This window comes from Lycium barbarum, chromosome 10 (genome assembly GCF_019175385.1).
Source record: "Lycium barbarum isolate Lr01 chromosome 10, ASM1917538v2, whole genome shotgun sequence".
NCBI classification, from domain to species: Eukaryota; Viridiplantae; Streptophyta; class Magnoliopsida; order Solanales; family Solanaceae; genus Lycium; species Lycium barbarum.
In genome coordinates this window covers 20,119,932-20,143,249 of record NC_083346.1, presented here as the reverse complement: position 1 = coordinate 20,143,249, position 23,318 = coordinate 20,119,932, and the positions used below count along the sequence as shown (strand labels likewise).

Genomic DNA, 23,318 nt, shown 5'->3' with positions numbered 1-23,318 from the left:
ATGTACTTATTTGGTTAGTTTGAATGAAATTTATAGTCTCAAGCTGGAATTGCAAATTTGTGCTCCTATACTCAGCAACGGATGCAAGAATTTCCTCAAAAAAAAAAAAAAGGTTTAATACTCCCTCCATTCCATAATAAATGGTGTTTTAGGCTTTTGATTTTGTTTCAAAATAAGTGGTGTTTAGGATTTCAAGAAGAAATTGATCTTATTCTTCTAAACTTACCCTTATTTATAATAAAAAATCATTAAGTTGCTTTTTTTTTTCTAGGCATTAATTAGGGGTAAGTTAGTAAAAATGGTAGAGTATTATATATATATATATGTTAGTTAATCAAAGAGCCCAATGCAAAAAAAAAAAAAATGCATGTTGGGTCTTTCAAACAGTTCAGATCATTTTAATGATAATAAGTTTGATCTGTTTTACCGAGAAGCTCTACAGCTCGCGTCCGTATAGCCCTATAAAAATGTAAAAATGAGAAATGCAAAAAAAAAATGTATAAATAATTTTCATTTCTGCATTATTACTTATTGCCCGTAACTAAGTTAAATTCAATTATTCCTATAGCCTCCATTACCTCCCGCACTATCTCTTTGAGCATTTGACACATGATAAAAGTGTAATCATTTTTGCAACAAAGTTAACGTGTCAGAACACAATTGTGTTATAAGTTCATTGAAAGAAATTGGACAACGTTGATGAGTTGACCCCATTCCCTAACCCTTCATGCCCCAAAATGTTCTGGTCGGCCAGGGGAAGCGAATTAATAATTTTAAAAAATATATTATTTATGCAATAAAATGATCATGAGTTATATCAGATTATATTCTATTTTTCAAGCTATTATATTAGGCTTGATATATAACACCGGTCTCTTTCATGTATCTGTTAGTTATGCCAAAATCTGTTTAATTAAGCATATCCAAAAGAAAATCACTATTCAATAATTTAGGTATGCAAGAAAATCCTTTGCATAATTGTACTTTTTATTTCATCAAGTAATTAGTAATAGTAATAACTTAGTCCATCAACAGTACGTCTAAACCAAAAAAGAACAACTTTTCTAATAATTAATGATCTAACTATTCAGGTTCATATGATACGTATTGTTCGCCATGGGTTTAGGCTCACACGGATTACTTCTTCAGGCTATATATCGAGCTCGAAAAGCGCATGTATCATGTAAACTTGAGCTATGCTTTATAAAACTCTTCATTTTCCTCTCCATTCTGATGTGAGATTCGCCGAAGGTGTCATGTGCACACTATCTTTAAAAACTTGTCAGCCTAGAAGTCTGTTAGTCCTGCTTGACCTACCCTCATCAGCCTGCCCTCCGTCAGGAGCGTCACAAATTAATTAGTATCTTCTAAGCCGAACAGCTTAGAGATCTTGTGGTCCATAAGATCATGATGATTTCTGAAATCAATGTTGGAGATGGACCTACGGTTGAGGCTCAATCTGTTGTCTTCATAATGCTTAGCAGCTTCAGTAATAGAGGCTAATAAAATGGGATAATTCTTGATGTTCTTGAGAGCATTAGGATGTGCCTCAGTTTTAGCAGATTGATTTATGTTTCTGAATTTGAAAGATGGAGTAGGTGAAGGAGGAGGGCATTGATTATTCATGCTTGATTTTATGCTTAAGGTAAATGAAGTACTGCTACTTGCACCACTATGAGTACCGATCTCTTGGCTTTTGTTACTTGACTCCCCTTGCTTTTCCTGCTCAATCAAAATTGAGTAAAATTTAATGAGTTTAACTTTTATATACCGACAATTTAAAACGGTTTATACACTTTCAGGTCATTTGAAAGATAATTGTAAGAAACTTTTTATAAAAAGTGAAATTAATAATCTGAAACTAAGATACGTTTCCGTTATAATAGGTCAAGGTATAGTGATCGTGTAAAAATTCTTTACGCTGAGTGTATATATATTAAATTCAAATGTAACAAAACTGTAATTTCTTTTAGTTTTTCATTTGGTGTCCAAATTTGACGCTACGTAAGGTTCATTTAGAGGGGGAAAACGCTCCAGAACAGCTAGTTTTTTTCATTTTACAATTCGAATCCGATATCTTTAATTAAGGATGAGGGATCATATCACAATATGAATGGTAACAAAAGTGCATATATTACTAAAACCTTACAACATTTGAATGACCAATCCAATTTTTTGGTGCATGATTTCCTGGCATCCAAATTTAATTTGGTGAGTGGAAGTTAATTACCAACCTCAAATGTATGTGTAATTGGTTGGATGCATGTGGAAGCATTTATGGTATTTGTGTCCCACTTTCGAAAGAAAAATTTAGTGTTTTCTTTTTTATATAAAAATTTAGCGTTTTCTTTTTTATATAATTATTATTGGTACAAAAAGAAATAAAATCAAAATATAGAGAAAAAAAATAGAGGGAGTGATTAAAAATCACTTATCATTCGTTCGGTTTTAGTCGATTTTAGATAAAAATATAGAAGAAATTAAAAATAATTATTTCTTGAAATAAGATCATATAGAATATGGTTCAAACAAAAATCTCCATATTTTTTCATTTTTCCAGACTATTCTTTCAAGCAAATCAAAAGTGCGGACAATGCTTAAATATATATTTTTCACTACAGAATGTTTTTTGAAAAATAACTTGGCAGAACTTTTTCAGCCCTCATTGTTACAGTACAGAACTAAAAGAAAAGAAAATGTTTACCTCTGTTGAGTGTTCAGAAATATTGGAGAGCAATTTTCTATGGCCATCCCTATTTTTTCGAACCGGTTTGCCTTTTGAAGATTTCTTCCTGTGGTGCAATCCAACTTCACATTAGTATATAATAAAAAAGTAAAAAAAAAACAAAGGAGAATAAAACAAAGCAATTTAATTAACGATTGTAGCAAAAAGACCCCAAGAAATAAAACTTAAGAACTAATGTACAAAATCGATCTTATGCACTCCAAGTAGAAATGTGCATTCTTGAAATAAATGTATACAGGTCATTTAGTTACTAGTATGAAAACATATATAGATAAAAAATTAAATAAATGATGATCTATCTTCTAATTTGCATCAAAGTAGTATTTTTTATTTGAAATTATTGGACATAAAATTAAGCAATCCATTATTGCAGGGACCAAATTATACAATTAGATTACTTAAGGCTCAAATTATCTTTTGTCTAGTATCACGAGAACTTAATTCCGGATTTAACAAAAACTAAAGGGGCCACAAGCAGACACCAACCCAAAAATAAAGGAAAAAAGATAAAGGAAGAACTTGTTAAATATGTAATGATGGTTCTCTGAACTCGTGATATAATTATCCTCTTGTAATACACGGGATTATGTCAATAAGACTATGATTATCTAATGACCCTTGTGAGATTATTTAGTATATTTATTGTGACATCTATTTATCTAAGTCTCCTTTCTTATGATTATGATGATCAATTAATTTACCTACTAGAACAATGATAATCATTTTAAGGATCACATATATAACTATAGCAGTAGGGGGTGACAGAAAGAGAACTCTAGTGTAATAATTAACGACTTAAACTTTGGACTTAGCAACCTAATTTTAAAGTTTTAGTAGGGTTTGAAATGACGGAAAGAAAAAAGGGAAAAGGTTCTTTAGGGGGGCAAAATCTAAATTTTATAAGTCGAAAGAAAATATTTTATCCGTAATTATTAGGCATGCTAAAGGACTCTAGCGGTAAAAAGTTAGTTGCACCCGATATTTATATCAATTCAATGAATATATAACAAGTATTTTAATATATATTGCTATCACTCAACATAGTTAATTAATATGTATTCTTACGATAATTTCTTACTCTTGCCTAAAAACAAAAGCAATGAAATAACAAAAAGAATATGAGTTCTAAGAAGAATATCTTAATACCTTTCCATGTGAAAAAGAAAAAGCATGAGGAAATTTAGAGATTTAACCTAAACAACAGCCTACTTAATCACTTAAAATAAAGATAGTCAGCGGATATACAATACATACATAATTCATGTATAGTATATGCATAATTCATATATAATATATGTATAACCGGATACAATTTTTATATAATCTATGTATACAAAATAGAAAGAGTAAACAGCGTATCCAATCGGCTATTTGTGTAAAAATGTCGAATTAGTAAAGTTTGCTTTGTGATTTATTTGTCTTTTGTATATGTTCATGGTTAGTTTTAACCTGCAATTAGAACTTAATACCTCCCAGGAAAAAAAACATTTTTTGATTTGAATTTTGTGAGTATGCGATATGGTTTATCTACCACATAAAGTTTATTTTATCAAAATAAGCTCTTGATTTCGAATTTTCATCTTTCAGATTTTATTTTCCTTTTTCCCCCTCTAGACTGGAAGATTTTGTTCCATGAAAGAAGAGAGAAGATACCTTGTTGTGATATCAATGGATTGGGGAGGCGTATCCTCTTCTACTTTGATGACAGGCAGTTCAGAGAGCCCACATGCTAATGGACTTGTTGTAAAGAACTAACACAATGTTACAACAAAATTTTAGTGCTCAATAATATATATAATATATTCAAGTAATTAAGGCTAACTGAATTTAGAAAAAGAACTTTGTTTTCTCCTTAAGTGTAAAACAATTTGACATTTTGTTAGATGTTTTAGAATACCATGTTCTCCAGGCAGGCAGGCATGATAAAATGAAAATGAAACCGCGGGGTAATTTTTTTTACATTATCAGGTCAACCTTACTTATCATAGCAAGTAACCTATTTTATTTTTTTAAGATTATAAATTTCCTTTTTTATGCAAATTACCTATAAATATACTTTGAATGATATAATGGTATAGAACAATTATACTGACAATATATATAACTTAAACTCATTGAAAATATTGTAACTTACTTCATTTTGGAGAGCAGTAGCAGTAGTGCCACGGAAGTGAGGCTCCACAGACAGAAGTGTGTATAAAAGGGGAAAAGCAGAATGAGGCAAACTGGGGAACGCTTGTCCAAAACCAGGCTTTTGCTGTGGTGGCCTAAATGTTGTTGGTGGCTTCACTTTCTTCCAATATTCCTCTGGTGGTGAACCACACAACTTAAATATCTTGTGAAGTTGCTCTATCTGTAGAAAAAAAGTTTGAGAATATTAGTTCTTAAAAAAACTAAGAAAAAAGGGTAAAATTTGCTCATGTACTTTTTGAAATTGAGCAAACTCGGCTCTTTGTTAGATTTTTGGTCTAATATTTATCCCTTCACTTCGAAAAAAAAAAGTTGAGTGCATATATAATCCTCTTTGGAGATAGGTGCAACTTTTTTGTAGTAGTAACTGCGAATGAGCAAATAGGGGATGGCAACTAAAGAAGTGGCGAGACTTAGCGAAAATACTAGTACTATCTACAAGAGGCTATATCAATAGTTGAGACTTTTTTCGGGTATAGTAGGTTTGGAATCCGAAGTCCTATTCTTCCCAAACCAAATTGTTAGCCAAATATTAATCCTGAGCAATCTCTTTCAGTGCAGCAGTGTCCAGTTATGACATCTTTGCCTCTTCTTGTTTAGGGTCCTCTAGAATTGTAAAATAGTTCAAAACTGGCTTTCCAAGCATAAAACACAGACAAAAGGCAATTTTTTCGTTGTTGTTAACCCCAAGCACGTTTCGGTATAGTTTTTACCCTTTACTCAAACAGAGCTCTAATCCATGAGTAATTAAACCATAGCCAAAAGGTGAGGGGTAAATTTGGATCTTTAGTTTTTTTGCTTGAAGAATTTGTATGCTTGAAGCCACCCGTTCCATGTTGAAGCTTCATTAGTAATTGTAGACAATAAAATTCGCGTCGAGAAAATAATAATCAAGACAGGAAAATATCGCAACAATCGTAGTATTTGATTTCAGAATATGACTGTTACATTCTCTATGATTCCTCTGATTCGTCTTTTCAACAATAAATTCAAGGGCTTTTGAGCTTGATCTTGAACTTGATGGATTTGATTTTGACTTGGACTTGAATTCAAGGGCTTTTGAGCTTGGTCTTGAATCTTCGTCTGGATCTGTAGAACTTCTAGAGAAATACTTGAATGTTTTTAGCTTGTAGAGAAATTTGCGGCGTTTGATCCACGAGCTCTCCCTGACTTCTTGTTAGAATTTCTGTCCCCTTTCTGAATTATGAGACCCCTATTTATAGTTGTAGGATGGAGGAGTTGTGCTAAGGCCAGACTTCTTTTAGCCAATCAGATTTAAGCTGATACGTCGATATTTGATTGGACGGAATATGTCACTTGTACACATGGCGCATCTTAATTGGTCTTTGATTTGAATAAGCATGCTGCATCATTTTGACACGTGGCATGACGCTATAGGCTCCTTTACTTGACTTGGTGTGCCACGTCATTTGATACGTGGCGCCAATTTGGGCCTCTTGAATAAAATGACATCTTGGGCTTGACAAAGTGGGCTCATCATTTGTAGCCTAATTAAATGGACTAGCCCAACGAAATTGGACCATTACTTAAATTCATATTTATTGGATTTAAATAACTAACCCAATTTTATTAGCCCACAATTTATTTATTCGGACTAATATATCTTGAATGTAATCTGAATTTCTTTTGAATTAAATATTACTAAAGTTTCTTTACCTACAAATGTCCCCTGCTTCAAGCCTTGTCGAAATGCAAATTTGATGATGAGGTTTGAAGTACCGTGAAAAACAACATTTTACCAGAATTATATCGTCTTCCACTGAGGCACATGCTTTTTTGATTTGGCATGAAGCATATCTAATTTAGATAGCTTCTTGAATGATTTTTCTTTATTTATTTGTTAAAGTAAAATCAATACAAATACCAGGGATATTAAATCCCATACCCACGTAACTTGATTATACCCGATTGGGTTTTGAAGTTTACACTTCCCAACTTTCTAGCAATTTATGATATGTGGCATTCTTTAATTTATAGGAATTCCACATGGCAATGTATTATTTGCTAGTATTCTCCAACTCAATTTGATAACGATCAGATAGCAATTTGATTTAACCGACTATTTTTCACTTGCTGCTATCATCTAATTGCTGCTATCATCCACTTGCTGAGTTCCAATGAAACTCAACTAGTGTTAACTAAGCCAAATCCTTCTAGGAGTCAAATCACAAAGTAACCGTCCTACATCGAAAATAAGTATCTATATAGCCGTCCATTGCTACCTATATATACCGTAAGATCTTGTCTTTGTTGAGCATTAATGTGCCGTCTTCACAAATCAATTCATCTTCGACAGGTAATATCTTTTTCAGCGCTTTCGTTTATTGTCATTTTCTCTTTATTCCTTTTTTTTTTTTTTTTTGTAGATCAGAATGATGTGTTCTTGTTCAAGGGGACGATCCTTGCACGAAGGTAATCTTATGGCGCAAAGGGATGGATACTCGTCCGCCCTAAGAACGGCAAGGTAATCTTACAGCGCAAAGGGATGGTTACTCGTCCTCGCCCTAAAAACGGTAAGGTAATCTTACGACGCAAAGGGATGGACACTCGTCCCTACCTTAAGAACGGTAAGGTACTCTTACGGCGCAAAGGGATGGACACTCGTCCCCGCCTTAAGAAAGGTAAGGTGATCTTACGGCGCAAAGGGATGGACACTCGGTCCCGCCTTAAGAAAGGTAATGTAATCTTACGGCGCAAAGGGATGGACACTCGTCCCTGCCTTAAGAACGATAAGTTAATCTTACGGCGCAAAGGGATGGATACTCGTCCCCGCCCTAAGAACGGTAAGCTTGGGAAGCCTTAGAGGATTTGAAGACTTCAACTTGCAGTTATGGAAGATTTGAGACTTCATCTTGCGGACTTGGAGGATTTAAAGACTTCAACTTGAAAACATGGTGGATCTGAGGCTTCAACCCGCTGACTTCATAGATCCGAGACTTCAACTTGCAGACTTGGCATATTTAAAGACTTTGACTTGCAGATGTGGTAGATTTGAAACATCAACTTGAAGATTCAGAGGAATTGAAGACTTCAAATTGCACACTTGGTAGATTTTAGACTTTCAGCCCGCAGACTTGCTAAATTTTAAGATTTTAACTTGCAGAATGGTGGATTTGAAACTTCCACTTGAAGGCTTGCTGTATTTTTAGACTTTAACTTGCTAAGAGATTACAGTCATCCCGTTGGAGAAACCCATGGAAATGGAGATTTGCCCCCATTGAACCATCAGAGTTTGGTGAAGGTTCGAATTTCAATGAAAGGATGCTTGTATATATGATTTGCATGTGCATGGTCAGGCGGAGTTCACTTCATCATACTTCACTTGAACAACACATAGAATGATGTATTTTTTTTTAACTCATGAGACTGAGCCTAGAATAAAACTCTAAGTGGCCTACGTACCTCGGTGAAGAGGATCAAGTCATTCTGTAGTTCAGAAAAATGAGTTTTTTTTGTGTCCTAACTTTTGCCTAGGCCGCCTATTGCGAGATTTTCAACCTAGCGGACATTTTTTTTTTGCGTCCTAACTTTTGCCTAGGCCACCCCTTGCGAGGTTTTCAACCTAGCGGACATTTTTTTTTATGTCCTAACTTTTGCCTAGGACACCTCTTGCGAGATTTTCAACCTAGTGGACATTTTTTTGGGGGGCCGTGCACAGTTTATACTCTTGCGGGCCAGGAGTTACATGCAGTTTATGCTCGTGCCTTAAGGAGCGTCATCTTGCTTCAAGGATAGTACTTTTTCAAGAACTTTGTGTTGATAGGACTGATCCTCAAGCCATCCGTATCGACAAGCTTGTAAGCGCCACTTGAATATGCTTCTTGTATGACATATGGTCCATCCCATTTTGAGGTGAATTTGCCCCCAGACTTATGGGAAACGATGATGGGTCTTCTTACTGCAAGGACTTGATCTCCCACTTGGAAGGACCTCAAGCGAACTTTTTTGTTGAAGGCACGAGATAGACGAGCTTGATAACATTCAAGATTTTGTTGAGCCTCCAGCCTTTTCTCATCAAGTGCTTCTAACTCTGCAAGACGCAATCGAGCATTTTCCTCTTCGGTCAGCCCTTTTTAAATAGCAAGTCGTAAATAAGGTATTTGGCGCTCAAGTGGTAGGACTGCTTCAACTCCATAAGCAAGCGAGTACGGGGTTGCTTGCATTGGTGTGCGGTAAGTTGTCCTATATGCCCACAAGGCTTCTTCCATTCGTTCATGCCAATCCTTTTTGGACTTGGAGACAACCTTCTTCAACAAGTTACACAAAGTCTTATTGAACGCTTCAGCTAGACCGTTGGCAGCATCGTGATACATAGAAGATTTACGTTGCTTGAAGCCGAAGAGATCACAAACCTTGTTCATCAATTTGTTATCAAATGGCTTGCCATTGTCCGTTATTATGTAACGAGGAATGTCGAAGCGGTAGATGATATTTACACGGATAAAGTTCGCAACATTCTCCTTTTTCACTTATTTAAGAGCGACAGCTTCGGCCCATTTTGAGAAGTAATCGGTTGCAGCTAGGATGTACAAGTGTCCACCAGAAGACTTCGGCAACGGACCTACGACATCCAACCCTTAAGCGTCAAATGGCCAATGTTATATCCCGTATTTTTGAACGTCGGATTATTTGCTGGGGTGGGGCCCACACATCGATATTTTTTTGGAACATGTGACAAGTTATATGAATCACATATGTAAAGTTAAACACAACTCATGAAGGACCCTTGGGCCAAATCAAAGTGGAAGCCCTCCAAACGAATATTTTTAAGAAAACGTTTTTGGGTGACCTGACTTTGAGGGGCAACAACGGTATTATATGTTTGGAATTTGGAAAATTACCAAGAAATAGAAGTTGTAGATAATTGAATTAGCTTTCCAACCATAGGTCGTGGGTTCCCAGGTGACGTCGGTACAAGGAGATATGGACGTTTTAAGGTCGAAAGGTCAGTGGGCTAGCCCAACTCGGGCCCAACCGGGTTAGGCCCATTACCCACACCCTTTTAAATGAAATTCCAGGTCTTTCTCCTCATTATTTATACAAAGAAGACCAGAAAGTTCTGGAGAGAGAGAGAAAAGAGCATTGGAAAGAAGAAAAATCAATTTTGATCAAAATCCGAGCCCCGAATCTCGAAGCCCATGAAGACAAAAGTGTTGTATGTCGCGTTGTCTTCAATTTGAGGTAAAAATCAACCAAGGAGGAGGGTGATAACGTGGTGGCTGAATTCTTAAGGTATGGATAAGGCTCCTTTTCATTGCTAACAAGATTATTTAAAGTTTTAACGGATTAGAACGGGAAAAATAGCGATATAAATTCGTCTGTTGGTATTGTGAATTATGGAATGAGATTTGAAGAGAATTTTGGATGAAAATAAATGTAGTTAACTTGTAGAATGTGGAGGATGTTGCTATTGATGTTGTTAGTATTAATTTCGACTTCATTACGGAAATAAAAATTATGAAATAGCTATATGTGAATTGTTATGTTGGTTGGTGAATTTAGAAGGATGCTAGTCCATATTAGCAGGAAAGATTGGTTGTTAAGTTGTTATGGGAAGTTTTGTGATTTTATGGTAAATTTATGTAATTATGAAAAATAAAATTGTTAAGGCACGAATTATGATTATTGTTAATGAAATTGGAGGATGAAAATGTGTTATGGATATTTATGTCGAAAATTAGAGGTTTCAGATGAATTATGGTTTTGGTGGAAAGTTTGTGTATTTTGTATATCTTGTGAATATATTGTAGAAATGATATGAAATGTTTCCGAATTATATTGTAGTGATCTTGATTAGTAATGAATATGAGCATGTTGGTATTGATTTGAAAATGCGAAGTCGGAATGAAAGCCATTGCATTATGTTGGAAAGAAGTCTAATTGTGACATATTGTGATTTGTAGTGATTGTTGTTGTTGGTGGTTTTGTTGTTGGGTTGTTGTTGAATTATTTTGGCCGAGTTGAATTCTCGGGGTGTCGTATTTATAGGGGAGGTGCTGCCGAAATTTCGGTAGACAAGTACTAATTCAAGATTGGATGCCAAAAGCCTTATAGTAACATTTGGTAGATGTGACCATTTGTAGGTTTCGGACGAAACGGGATTTGAGGTTTGGCGAGCGTAAAAGGCAAGAAAGGTATGTAAAGCTCCACCTTTCCTTCTCTTAGCATGTCCTAGATGTATTAGGTTTGAATTTGGACCTCGGGGACTACTCTACTCTTCGGAACCTGCGTCTAAACTTGTCCTTGTTCAATTCAGTGGAATTGAACTAATTCTGTTGCAAATGGTTAGAAAAGTTGTCTAAATACCTAGAACTTGTGTAAATAAAATCCGATTACCTTAAAACCCTCATAAGCGACTCCATAAAGTTTATTACACATAATTTGTGCCCGCCACCTCGGTTGACCCGAGGCGGGCCCACTATTTCCGAATCCACTTCTATTGTGCTATTGAATTGTTTCCGAACGATATCTAAAGCAAACGCTTGGCTGCTCTTCTAATTCCTAAACGACAACTGTTTGAAATATTCCATTAAGTCCTATGAAATGTTTTGATATGTACCACGAATCCGGAAGTTCTGTTTCGACATAATCCACCGTAACATCCGAAAGGTATGCACTACGATTATCGTCTGACGTCTTTCTAATGATCTGTTGTTTGGGTTCTTCGATTGAGTCTGTGTAAATGTTTTTATACTTTACCCTGCATTTGGTTTCTCACTACTCTGCTCGTGGATTCCTCAATGCTTCTTTCACTGAGCCCAGGCCAGGATTTGTTATCAAGCGTATTCCACTGCATTGTTCGCCGTGCCTCGATGTGAGGGGGCAGGTATGACATGTACATGGGTCCGGAGTATGATGTGCCATGTACATCTATGTTCTGATGTTGGTGATATGATATGATATGATATGATATGATATGATATGGCCATCTGATATGTTATGATATGTTACAGAGCTATTCCCTACTCTGAAGTATGATGTGTTGTGGCGCCAGTGATGGGGTGGCGCCACGTTCTATTCACCGAGTCCCGTATTGGGGCCGGATTTGATATATGTTTCTGCATACACTATTTATGTTTTGTAAGTATGAATTTTGATATTCTGGACTTTGCACTCATTTTCTGTACTTTCTGTTCCGGTTATGATTTTGTTTACTGTACTTCATGCTTTACATACTCAGTACATATTCCGTACTGACCCCCTTTCTTCGGGGGCTGCGTTTTCATGCCGCGCAGGTACAGATACCCTCTTCAGAGATCCGCCCGCTTAGGATATCTGCTCTGCTGTTTTGGAGTGCTCCTTTGTCCGGAGCCATATTTTGGTATAGACTTTTCTATCACATATGTATATGTTTACTCAGGGGTATGACGGGGCCCTCTCCCGTCTTATGTTTCTGTTAGTATTGTTTGTAGAGGTCTGTAGACACATACGTGGGTTGTGTATATATGTTCTGAGAATATGTATTTTGTGACGGCCTTATCGGCTTTCGTGCGCTACATCTGCTTATGTACGATAGCTTGCGACTCCGTTTGGCTTTTATATATGCGTATCTAATTTATATGTTGGTTTGGGGTTATTGGGTACGTAAGGTGTCCTACTCGGACACGAGTCGCGGCCTACGGGGTTGGGTCGTGACAGCCAAGATGTGACGGTCGGGTGTAATGGTTCGGGCGGCTGATGTATAAAATTCGCATGAAACTGACAAGCTTTGCATCTTCGAGCATAGTCCAAGCAATCTTTCACCATCGTTGGCTAATAATATCCCATTCTTTTTATGTGGAAGTGGAGCTTTGGTCCAGATTGATATGATCCACATACTCCTGAATGTGCTTCTTGCAAAGCTTGGACTACTTCATCCTCCCCCAAACATCGTAAGAGTATCCCTTCAAAAGATCTTCTATATAAGGTATCCTTGTAGTAAAGGAATCGAGGTGCACCACGACGAATCTCAGTTCTTTTTCTTGAGTCTTCTGGCAGTATGCCATAACTTAAGTAGTCAATGATGGGTTGTCGCCAGTCTTCCTTTGCAGCTTCAGAAATAGCTACGAGATGCTCAAGCTCACTTTTCGCGCCTTCATCCTCATTTGACGGAGGTACTACCTATTTTTGACAGATAGTCACTTGTGTTTGATCTGGCAGAGTAAGCGCTGAAGCTAGAGCAGCCAAAGCATCGGCTTTCTTATTTTCCCTCCTAGGAACATGCTGAAGAGTCACATCACCAAACTATCCTATCAACTTCTGAGCATAACCATGATAGGGGAGTAATTCAGGCTTCTTGACTTCGTAGCTTCCCAAGAGTTGATTGATCACCAACTGAGAGTCACCAAAGACTTGCAACTGCTTCATGTCGACGACCATTTCAAGTCCAAGTATTAGTGCTTGATATTCAACGACATTGTTGGAGCAACGTTGTGTCAAAGTAAAGGAGTATGGTAGAACGTCTCCCTGCGGAGTAACAGACACCACACCAGCACCAGCTCCATCACGTTGTGCAGCACCATCAAAGTACATTTTCCATGGAGATTGAATTTCAACGACCATTGAATCTTCGTCGAGAAGTTCATCAGTTAGCTCCCAGTCATCAGGTATCGGGTGATCTGCTAAGAAGTCTCCCAATGCTTGTCATTTTATAGCCTTTTGAGGGATGTATGTAATCTCAAATTGTTGAAACTGGAGGTACCACCTTGCTAGTCGATCATTGAGGACTGGTTTTGACATCACAAACTTGATGAGATTTGCTCTGGAAATGAGGTTAACACTATGAGCTTGAAAGTAGTGCTTCAGCTTTTGAATCGAGAAGACTAGCGCCAAACACAACTCTTTTCAATTGGCGTGTAATTCAGCTCATTAGGTGTCATCATTCTGCTCAAGTAGTAAAGAGAATTTTCTTTCCCTTCGCTATTCTCTTGGGCCAAAAACGCTCCAACCGACCTTTCTTGTGCTGAAATGTACAGTATCAATGGTTTTCCAGGTACAGGGGCTACTAGAACTGGAGGCTTCATTAAATATGACTTGATATTCTCGAAGGCATTAATACATGCTTCGTCCCACTTGAAAGGGGCGCCCTTCTTCATGAGACGACTGAATGATTGGAACTTCCCAGCTAAATTCGAAATGAATCTCCTAATATAAGCTAGCTTCCCTTGCAGACTTTTTAACTCATGAATATTTCGAGGCTCGGGCATTTTCAAAATCGCATCAACTTTGGCTTGATCGATTTCGATTCCTCGATGTCGAACAATGAAACCAAGGAATTTTCCAGAAGTAACTCCAAAGGCACATTTCAATGGATTCATTCGAAGTTGATATCTCCGAAGTCGCTCGAGCACCATTCTCAGGTCTTGCAAGTGGGCGCTCCTCTTTCTTGATTTTACCACCAAATCATCCGCATAACATTCAACATTTTTGTGGAGAAAATCATCAAAGATATTCTGCATATCCCTTTGATATGTGGCACCAACATTTTTCAAACCGAAAGACATCACTTTGTAACAATAAATACCCTTGGGTGTACGAAATGCAGTAAGCTCTTCATCTTTTGGTGCCATGAGGATTTGGTTATAGCCGGATGAACCGTCCATGAAAGACATCGTCTCGTAACCAGTGGTAGCATCAATCATCAATTCTGGGATAGGAAGCGGGAAATCATCTTTAGCGCATGCATTGTTAAGATCCCTGAAGTCAACACAAACTCAAATTTGGCCAGTCTTCTTTTTCACGGGAACGATACTAGAAATCCATGTAGGATATTTAACTTCACGAATAAAGCCAGCTTCAATGAGTTTGTTGACTTTATTTTCGAGTGAAGAAACTAAATCTGGTCTGAAATGCCTTTGGGCCTGCTTAAAAGGACGGGCACCATTCTTGACCACCAGATGATGGACTGCTACTTTGGGATCTAATCCAGGCATCTCTTTATAACTCCAAGCAAAAACATCCCTATACTCTTTGAGTATTTCAATGTAAGTGTCTTCTTCATCAGCTGTTAGAAAAGCACTTAGGTAGGTGGGCCTTGGGTCTTCCTCAGTACCAAGATTAACTTCTTTCAAGGAGTCTACTGTGGTCTTCACCCCTTTTTCAAGTTTTGGAGGAGCATCTCTAGCATCTTCATTCTTTTGAGGATCACCCTCATTGAAAGATATGTGGTAACATGCAGAAATGTCCTCCAACTTCTCAGCAACCTCCATCTGAAATGAAGTATATTGATCACTTGGTGTAGTAATATGATATGAAGAACCTACACTTTCCTCATCTTCGTCACGCTCCTTGGTATACACCACAGTGTGAGACTTTGCTTTTAGCACCTTTCCATATGAAACCACAAGGTTTGTTTGTCGTCTCATTCTAGAAGGAATCAAACTTTGTATATCCTTCTGGGTTCTAGGCAAAGCGAGCGTTTTAACACTTTGATAATCTCTGTGAAACTTGTTCTTCCTCTTCTTCTTCAGCATCAACAGCCCCAATCTCTCAAACACAGAAGCTTTTGCGGCCGACTTTCCAAGGCGATCAAACACTGAAGGCCTTTTGTTGGAAGCAACAGACTCATCTTCCACAGTGATGTAGTTGGTACTTGCCCTTCTTATGGAGATGTGAACTGGTGAAGGTTGTTGGTATCCCAAACCTTCACATGATTGCATCATGGTAGCTCCTGATGGAAGTTTCCCTAACTTTGAAGGCTCGTTGGGGTTGTACCCAGCCTTGACAAATAACTTGTAAGCATTTGGATCAAAGCCTTCATTTGTACGTTTTGTAGGGAGTGCCATATTTTGCAGCGGATTCTAAGCCACAAAGTCTCCAAGTAGTTTTGAGGACAAATTTATTGCGTCATTTCGTCTGATAGGGAGGGTTAGTCCCCCTAGCACATTTCCTTGAGCTTCTGATGGTTACCCTTCCTCTTTCTTCAACTTTGGAACATAGCAGAGCACGGGAGTTGTCTTCTTCTTCTTTTTCAAAGACACAATGTTTCCTTTATTCGGACTGGGGTGCGACACCTCAGTATCGACTCCAGCTTTTCCAATGGTCTCATCAGCTCTTTTAGTCGCGACCTTCTCATTGTTGGTCGTTGTGATATCGTCGACTTTTACTTCTCTCACAATGTAGTTCTTCAAGTATAACTTCGCATCGATGAAGTGTGACTCTGCTTCAGTAAATGGTTTATCATCAGCAACTATCTTCTTTTCGACACTGCCTTCGAGATACTTCAAACACTGATAGTAGGAGGATGGGACAACTTTGTTCTCGTGTATCCATGGCCTGCCAAGAAACATATTATATGAAGTCTTTGCGTCGATGACATGCATCCATGCACTTGATCGCAAATCTTCGATGGTGATATCTACTTTGACAGCACCTATGGCTCGTTGCCCCTTTTGATTGAATCCTTGTATCATCAAACGGCTTTTAGAAAGTTCTTCAGTTGTTATGCCAAGTTCCTTCAATGTACGAATAGGAAGAATGTTAACTCCAGATCCATCATCTATCAATATTCTGTTTATCCTCTTCTCGAGGGCATAACCAACCATGTACAACGGACGATTATGTAGTGTTTCACCAAGTAGAAAATCGTCATCTATGAATGTGATTCTTGTATCACATGTGTGTACCTCTTTCGAAGAAGATTCAACGAGCTTTTCAGATAATGACAGAGACAATGTTGATAGGCTTTCATCATTTGCTTCCTTTTTATCAGTATTGAAGCATGATGCCTCAATGTTGTCTCGAGCAGTCTTATTGCGGAACCAGCTTGGTTGGAATTCCCCCAAAGTCACAGGACGCAGTGGTTCTTGGTGGTAGTTCTCCTCCACTTTTGCTTTCTTCGGACGCTCAACGGATTTCTGTTTTCTTAGTCTTCTAACCATCATTTTCCTTGTTGGTTTTTTAGATGATTCTTTTCGTGGACTTGTTTTACAGCGTCTCCGCCTAGTCACCAGAATCCAACCTTCATCATTGGCTTCATCAACTTGGGTTTTATCTTCCTCCAATGGTCCTCCCTCATGTTCTTCAAAGCTGCATATCTAGACCGGATCGAAAGAGCCAAAGGTGATAGAGATTTGATTCGAACTTGCCTTCTCATCATCAAGCAGAATCTTGTTTTCATTAGCCAACTGCATAAATTTGTCCTTGAAGACAAAGCACTTCTCAAGAGGGTGACCCACAAGTCGATGATATTTGCAATAGTTCGGGTCATTTGTTCTTCCAGCTTCGTTTTGCCGCTTCATCTCTGGTAACTCAATGAGTTTCAGCTCAAGTAATTCATCAAAAATTTCAGGAACATCAGAATCCAGGAAGGGGTATTCTCTTTCTTGCATCTCCTTCAAGGTCGACTTTCGACTTTCGTTATCTTGGAAGAAAGTTGCTTTCATACTCTGCTTCTTGCTCATCTTCGTAGTAAACTTTACAGGCGAGACATTGATGTTCATAGATTCTTTGTTGTCACTCTTAGGAACGAACTTGCTCCATTTCTTGAGTTCCTGCTTGTCCTTTCCTTTGCGAGGGTCGTAGACAGGCATTACTTCATTCCCAGTAGAAGACATGCTCAATTCCATGTCATGAGCACGAGTAGCTAGTTCTTCAAAAGACCTCGACTTAATTCTTTGCAAGATGTAGTGAAGCCCCCAATGCATTCCTCGGATACACATCTCTATTGCAGAAGCTTCGCTGAGCCTATCTTTGCAGTTTAGGCTTGCATTTCTCCATCGATTGATGAAATCGATAACTGGTTCGCCCTTCCTTTGGCGAGTTCTTGTAAGTTCAACCATGCTCACGGTACGTCTTGTGCTATAAAAGTGGTTGAAGAACTCCTGCTCTAGTTGCTCCCAACTATCGATAGAATTAGGCTCAAGATCAGTGTACCCGTCGAAGGCATTTCCTTTGAGGGAGCGGACGAACTGTTTGAAGAGATAGTCTCCATAGGTCCCAGCGTTGTTACATGTTTCAACAAATGTGCAACATGTTGCTTTGGATTTCCCTTGCCTTCAAATTGTTGAAATTTGGGAGGTTTATAACCGGCGGCATCTTGAAGCTATCCATTCTTGTAGTATACGACTTTCCGTAAGTAAACGAAGACTTGGCAGCAACTTCGTACTTATCCTTGATAGTCCCTTCGATGAACTCCTTTAGTCAATCAAGCAGAATCATCCCTTCAGAAGAAACAAGAATTTCCTTGGTAGGTGGTACTTGTTTTGCACGAGGTTCAGTCTCTTGTACTTCTGGACCCTTCCCAGGTGCGTGGCTGGATTCTCCTTCCATTAATCCATCTATCTTTTCCATCAACTTCTCAATCCGAGCGTCTAGATTTTGCACATGCTTGGCCAAGCCATCAATCACCTTTTCCAAGTTTGCCAGTGTCTCCTCCATTGACGAAGCGTTAGTTACCATTGCTTGCATGATTGTTGGGGATGTTGGAGAATAGCATGGATTATCGCATAAGTTGATCTTTGACTGGCCTACTTCATGTGGTGTGAGTGGAGAGGATCCGTCACTTGAAGTATCATCATCTTCCTTCATAGCAGAGTTCTTGGATCCAGAGAGATCAAGTAGAGCTAGAGTCTTCTTAATTTTTTCAGCAATGCTGCTTCCTTCCTCCGATGCATCAGTAGAGGATCTCGCTCCTTTTGGAGATGAAGATCCAAAAACAGGAGTTGTTACGAACGATACTTGGAGTGCTTGTTGTCCCAACATGCTTGTTTTGCTCCTCGTAACTGGTCCAATGCTACCAAAGGTAATGTCGAGGATGCTTTCCACATCAGCAGAGAACTTGGAGCTAGCAACCTTGGAGGAAATTGATTTGGAGTTGATCTTCTCTGAAATCATCTCGATGTTGTTAAACTTTGATGATTGAAAAGTTGAGATAAGAGGTAGAGATCATCCCACTGGGCATGCCAGAATTTGTAGACAATAAAATTCGCGTCGAGAAAATAATAATCAAGACAGGAAAATATCGCAACAATCGTATTATTTGATTTCAGAATATGTGTGTTACAATCTCTATGATTTCTCTGATTCGTCTTTTCAACAATAAATTCAAGGGCTTTTGAGCTTGATCTTGAACTTGATGGATTTGATTTTGACTTGGACTTGAATTCAAGGGCTTTTGAGCTTGGTCTTGAATCTTCGTCTGGATCCCTAGAACTTCTAGAGAAATACTTGAATGCTTTTAGCTTGTAGAGAAATTTGCGGTGTTTGATCCACGAGCTCTCCCTGGCTTCTTGTTAGAATTTCTGTCCCCTTTCTGAATTATGAGACCCCTATTTATAGTTGTAGGATGGAGGAGTTGTGCGAAGGCCAGACTTCTTTTAGCCAATCAGATTTAAGCTGACACGTCGATATTTGATTGGTCGGAACATGTCACTTGTACACGTGGCGCATCTTAATTGGCCTTTGATTTGAATAAGCATGCTGCATCATTTTGACACGTGACATGATGCTATAGGCTCCTTTACTTGACTTGGTGTGCCACGACATTTGATACGTGGCACCAATTTGGGCCTCTTGAATAAGATGACATCTTGGGCTTGACAAAGTGGGCTCATCATTTGTAGCCCAATTAAATGGACTAGCCCAACGAAATTGGACCATTACTTAAATTCATATTTATTGGATTTAAATAATTAACCCAATTTTATTAGCCCACAATTTATTTATTCGGACTAATATATCTTGAATGTAATCTGAATTTCTTTTGAATTAAATATTACTAAAATTTCTTTACCTACAGTAATAAAGGCAAGTATAAGATGGTTTGCTAATAGCAAAGATACGAACGAACCAAAAGTGAAACGGAAGGCAGAATTGAGCAATTTCAAATAACCTAACATTAAATTTGAACCTTTTCTTAAAGAAAAATCATTAATTTTCAACTTTCTATTATTGAATTTCCTAAAAGATTAACATTTCAATAATAAAAACAATTTGAAAATATTGTTTTACCTCATTCCGACCAGGCATAATAGGCCTTCCAACAAACATTTCAGCCAAAAGGCAACCAGCACTCCAAAGATCAATCCCAACACTATAATCAGTGGAACCAAAAAGTAGCTCTGGTGCTCTGTACCAAAGTGTCACAACTCTACTTGTTAGGGGCCTCTTTGTCTTTGTTTGGTAAAAGTTTGCAAGTCCAAAATCAGCAATTTTGAGCACCCCATTTTTGTCTATTAGCAAATTTGACCCCTTAATATCCCTATGCAATATTCCTCTCTCATGGCAATGTAGAAGTCCAGAGAGCAATTGCTCCATGTAACGTTTTACCTGCAAAGGTGTATTTAAATCACTTTATTAGGCTTAATCTGAAGATATAATTACAAGGAAAAAAAAAGATCTCCATCAAATATCTAGTATATAATTTTTATCTGATTGTTTTTGTTTTAACTCAAACTACACCTAGTTGATCAATTAACCTAAATATGACCTCCATATTTGGACTCAGCTTCAATAAAATTGCAATGATACACTAATATTAAAAGAGACGCATAATGGATGGGAGTTACAGTTTACCCTTATATTTTAAAATAACTTGTCACAGTTAAGAAACCATGATTGTACCATCTGTTACATTGGTAGCAAATCTGTTATTAAACATAAATGAATTTAACTTATGTACACTGATAGTGTAAATAATAATTTTTACATTATTAGTGTATCATAACTTGTTATATCGTGTAAACATTACCTTATTTTCAGGAACTAATCCTGCTTTTGTTGAATGATTACATGTTGTCTTTTAAATGACATAACAATATAATTTAACACTCAGTGGCGTACGCAAAAATTTTCATAAGCGGTATCGACATTTAAAAAATTAGTGAACAAATAAATAAATTACTAAAGTGATGTCATATTTTTTTAAAATAAACTCATGTTAAACTACAAATTAAAATATCGATTCAAATAAACCTTAAATAATTTCACCACAAAAGAAAACGATGGATAGTTTCAAGCAATTCCAGCTAAAAAGCAAAAAGAATGAAAACAATTATTAAGTGAACTAATAATAATTAAAAAGAACAGCACACAACATGTTTAATCTCCAAAAATTGCAAAGCAACTTTAATCTCAAGACGTTGCAAATTGTACAAGAGATTTAAGTAAGTTTTTCAAATGGCTCACTTGGATTAGTGTCTCTCTTTTAAACACTGTCGTGTTCAATCCATGTTAGCTTCTTTATTTTTAGATAGCCTTAAAAACTTAAAAAAAGGACCTAAAAAGCGTGTCAACCAGGTTTCGAACTCATGACCTAAATGGGAAAGTTGACACGCTATGCCATTGTCCTATCAGAGTTATTTCCCCAAGTAGTGTCATCTATTTTATATTAAACCAGCATAATTATATATTTATATATATAAAAAAAAATCCCCCGAGTACACGTGTGTCCGGTCTTGTTAACACCAATAGTGTATACAAGTTAAACTCAATTTAAATAACCTTATATTGACATAAAAAATATAAAAAAGTAATAAGTTCAGAGAGAGATATTGATGCTTCAACGAGTATGTTTCTTTTAACCTCTTTTTACCATCAAAGTGTATGGTGGGATGGATGAGATCCTTTCACCCTTAAATATATGTGTCCAGTACCAAGCATAACAAGAAAAATAATAAATAATTGGAAATTCAATATTACCTCACGATTCCCTTAAACTGAGCAATTGTTTTTTTTAAAAAAGAAAAATTAGAAAATGAGGAAATCAAAATAAGTGACTACCTGAGGCTCAGTGAGTCTTCCTTCTGCGCGATTGATAAGTTTAGTTAAATCAGATTCCATGAAGTCAAAAACCAAATAAAGACTATATTGCATTCTTGATGTGGCTAATCCTTCAAGCTTGATAATATTTGGATGATCAAGTCTCTTCAATATTATGATCTCTCTTGCCATGAACTTCACACTCTCTGGTTCTGATGTATCAAATCTAACCTTCTTTAAGGCTACTATTTTCCCAGTCTTCCTATCTTTAGCTTTATACACATTGCTATATGTCCCTTGCCCTACCTGAAAAGAAAACAACGAAAATGGATTAATTTAATTGTATTCATGATTTGGTATATCTATAATGCAAATCATGCTTATTGTTTTGATCAGCTTGATCAAACATGTACTAAGAAAACATCTTCACGTGTCATGCACAAAGGCAAAAATCTTGAAAAGGTTTCATAATATGTAATACGGAGTATGTACAATCACGACTTTTTCTATTTACGGTTTCATAGTATCGTCATTGAATTAAAGCAAACACATTTTACTTTTCCTTAGCAAAAGGGAAGGGAAGAGGATCGTAGGCGGGTGTAGCATGTCTACCATGGGTTCAACTGAATCCAACGTTTTCTGGATGAAGTATAAACATTTATGTATAAATTATAAAAAATTTAACGAATATATTTGAACTCATAATGTTGAAGTGCAATGAAGGGGAGCTTTAGACCAACAGTAAAGTTGTGTCCGTAGGATATATAAGTCACAAGTTTGAGATATAGAATGCTTGTGCCAAGATAGATTACCTACATCACAACCTCTTTAGATGCTTCGTGCACCGAGATACCCTTTTAATGTTGAAGCGCAAATTTACAATAAAAATGTCATTATATTAAGCATTGAATCCGTCAAATTAAATCCTGGATAGGGAGTTGGAGCTTACCTTAGCAAGCTTATCATATGAATCAGCAGTCTTTGGAACTAAACCAACCAAAACCTCTTTAGGAATATTATCAACAAGCCATTTTGGCCATCCATCCACCAATTCATCTCCTCCTATTTTCCTGCCGTTACCACTTGTCCCTCTTTGTGAATTATCATTTCCTATCCTAACTCCAACTCCGTTTCCAATTCCATCCCTTACTTTGATCTTCTCCTTTAGATTTATACCAATAATTCTCTTCTCTTCTTCAACCACATGATTAATCCTCCCATTGATCCCTTCTTGTTCTCGAACTCGATCCAAATCCCTCGTTTGTTGTTGTTGTCGTTTTTGCATGTGTTGCTTTTCAACTCTACTTCCTTTGACATAACCATTATTAACTTTCATCCTCTCAAGTCTCTTTGGAGAGAAATCATAACCCTTGCCTTGAACACACCCCATTATGGTCTCTTCACGACGCGAATCTCACAAAATTCTTAACGTTTTGTGTTGAATATGAGTGGTGATGATAACTAAAGGGAGAATGCAAAGTACTAGAAGAAGATATAAATGAAGTATTATGACAAATAAAAAAAAGGAAAGGAAATGGTAAATTAAAACTGTTAGAGAAGTTTTAATTCTCTTTGTACCTTTGGCCGGCAAATATTCATGGAATAATGTAATAATTGTAAAAACAGTCATTTTCTAAAATTTCCTTGCTTTCACCGTCATGGCTAATAATAAGGAAAAAAGACC

At 37.1% G+C, this 23,318-nt stretch overlaps 1 protein-coding gene across 1 annotated transcript; it reads right to left on the bottom strand.

Annotated features, from left to right (window-relative positions):
* On the bottom strand, positions 1–23,024 carry LOC132612814 (probable serine/threonine-protein kinase At1g54610). Its single transcript, XM_060326900.1, has 7 exons — positions 22,584–23,024; positions 21,656–21,940; positions 19,886–20,203; positions 4,881–5,099; positions 4,400–4,497; positions 2,705–2,792; positions 1–1,722 (listed from the first exon to the last, which is right to left on the bottom strand). Exons 1-7 carry the CDS (start codon positions 23,022–23,024, stop codon positions 1,354–1,356), a joined length of 1,818 nt encoding a protein of 605 aa, XP_060182883.1. The 3' UTR covers positions 1–1,353.
* Between the last annotated feature and the right edge of the window lie 294 nt (positions 23,025–23,318).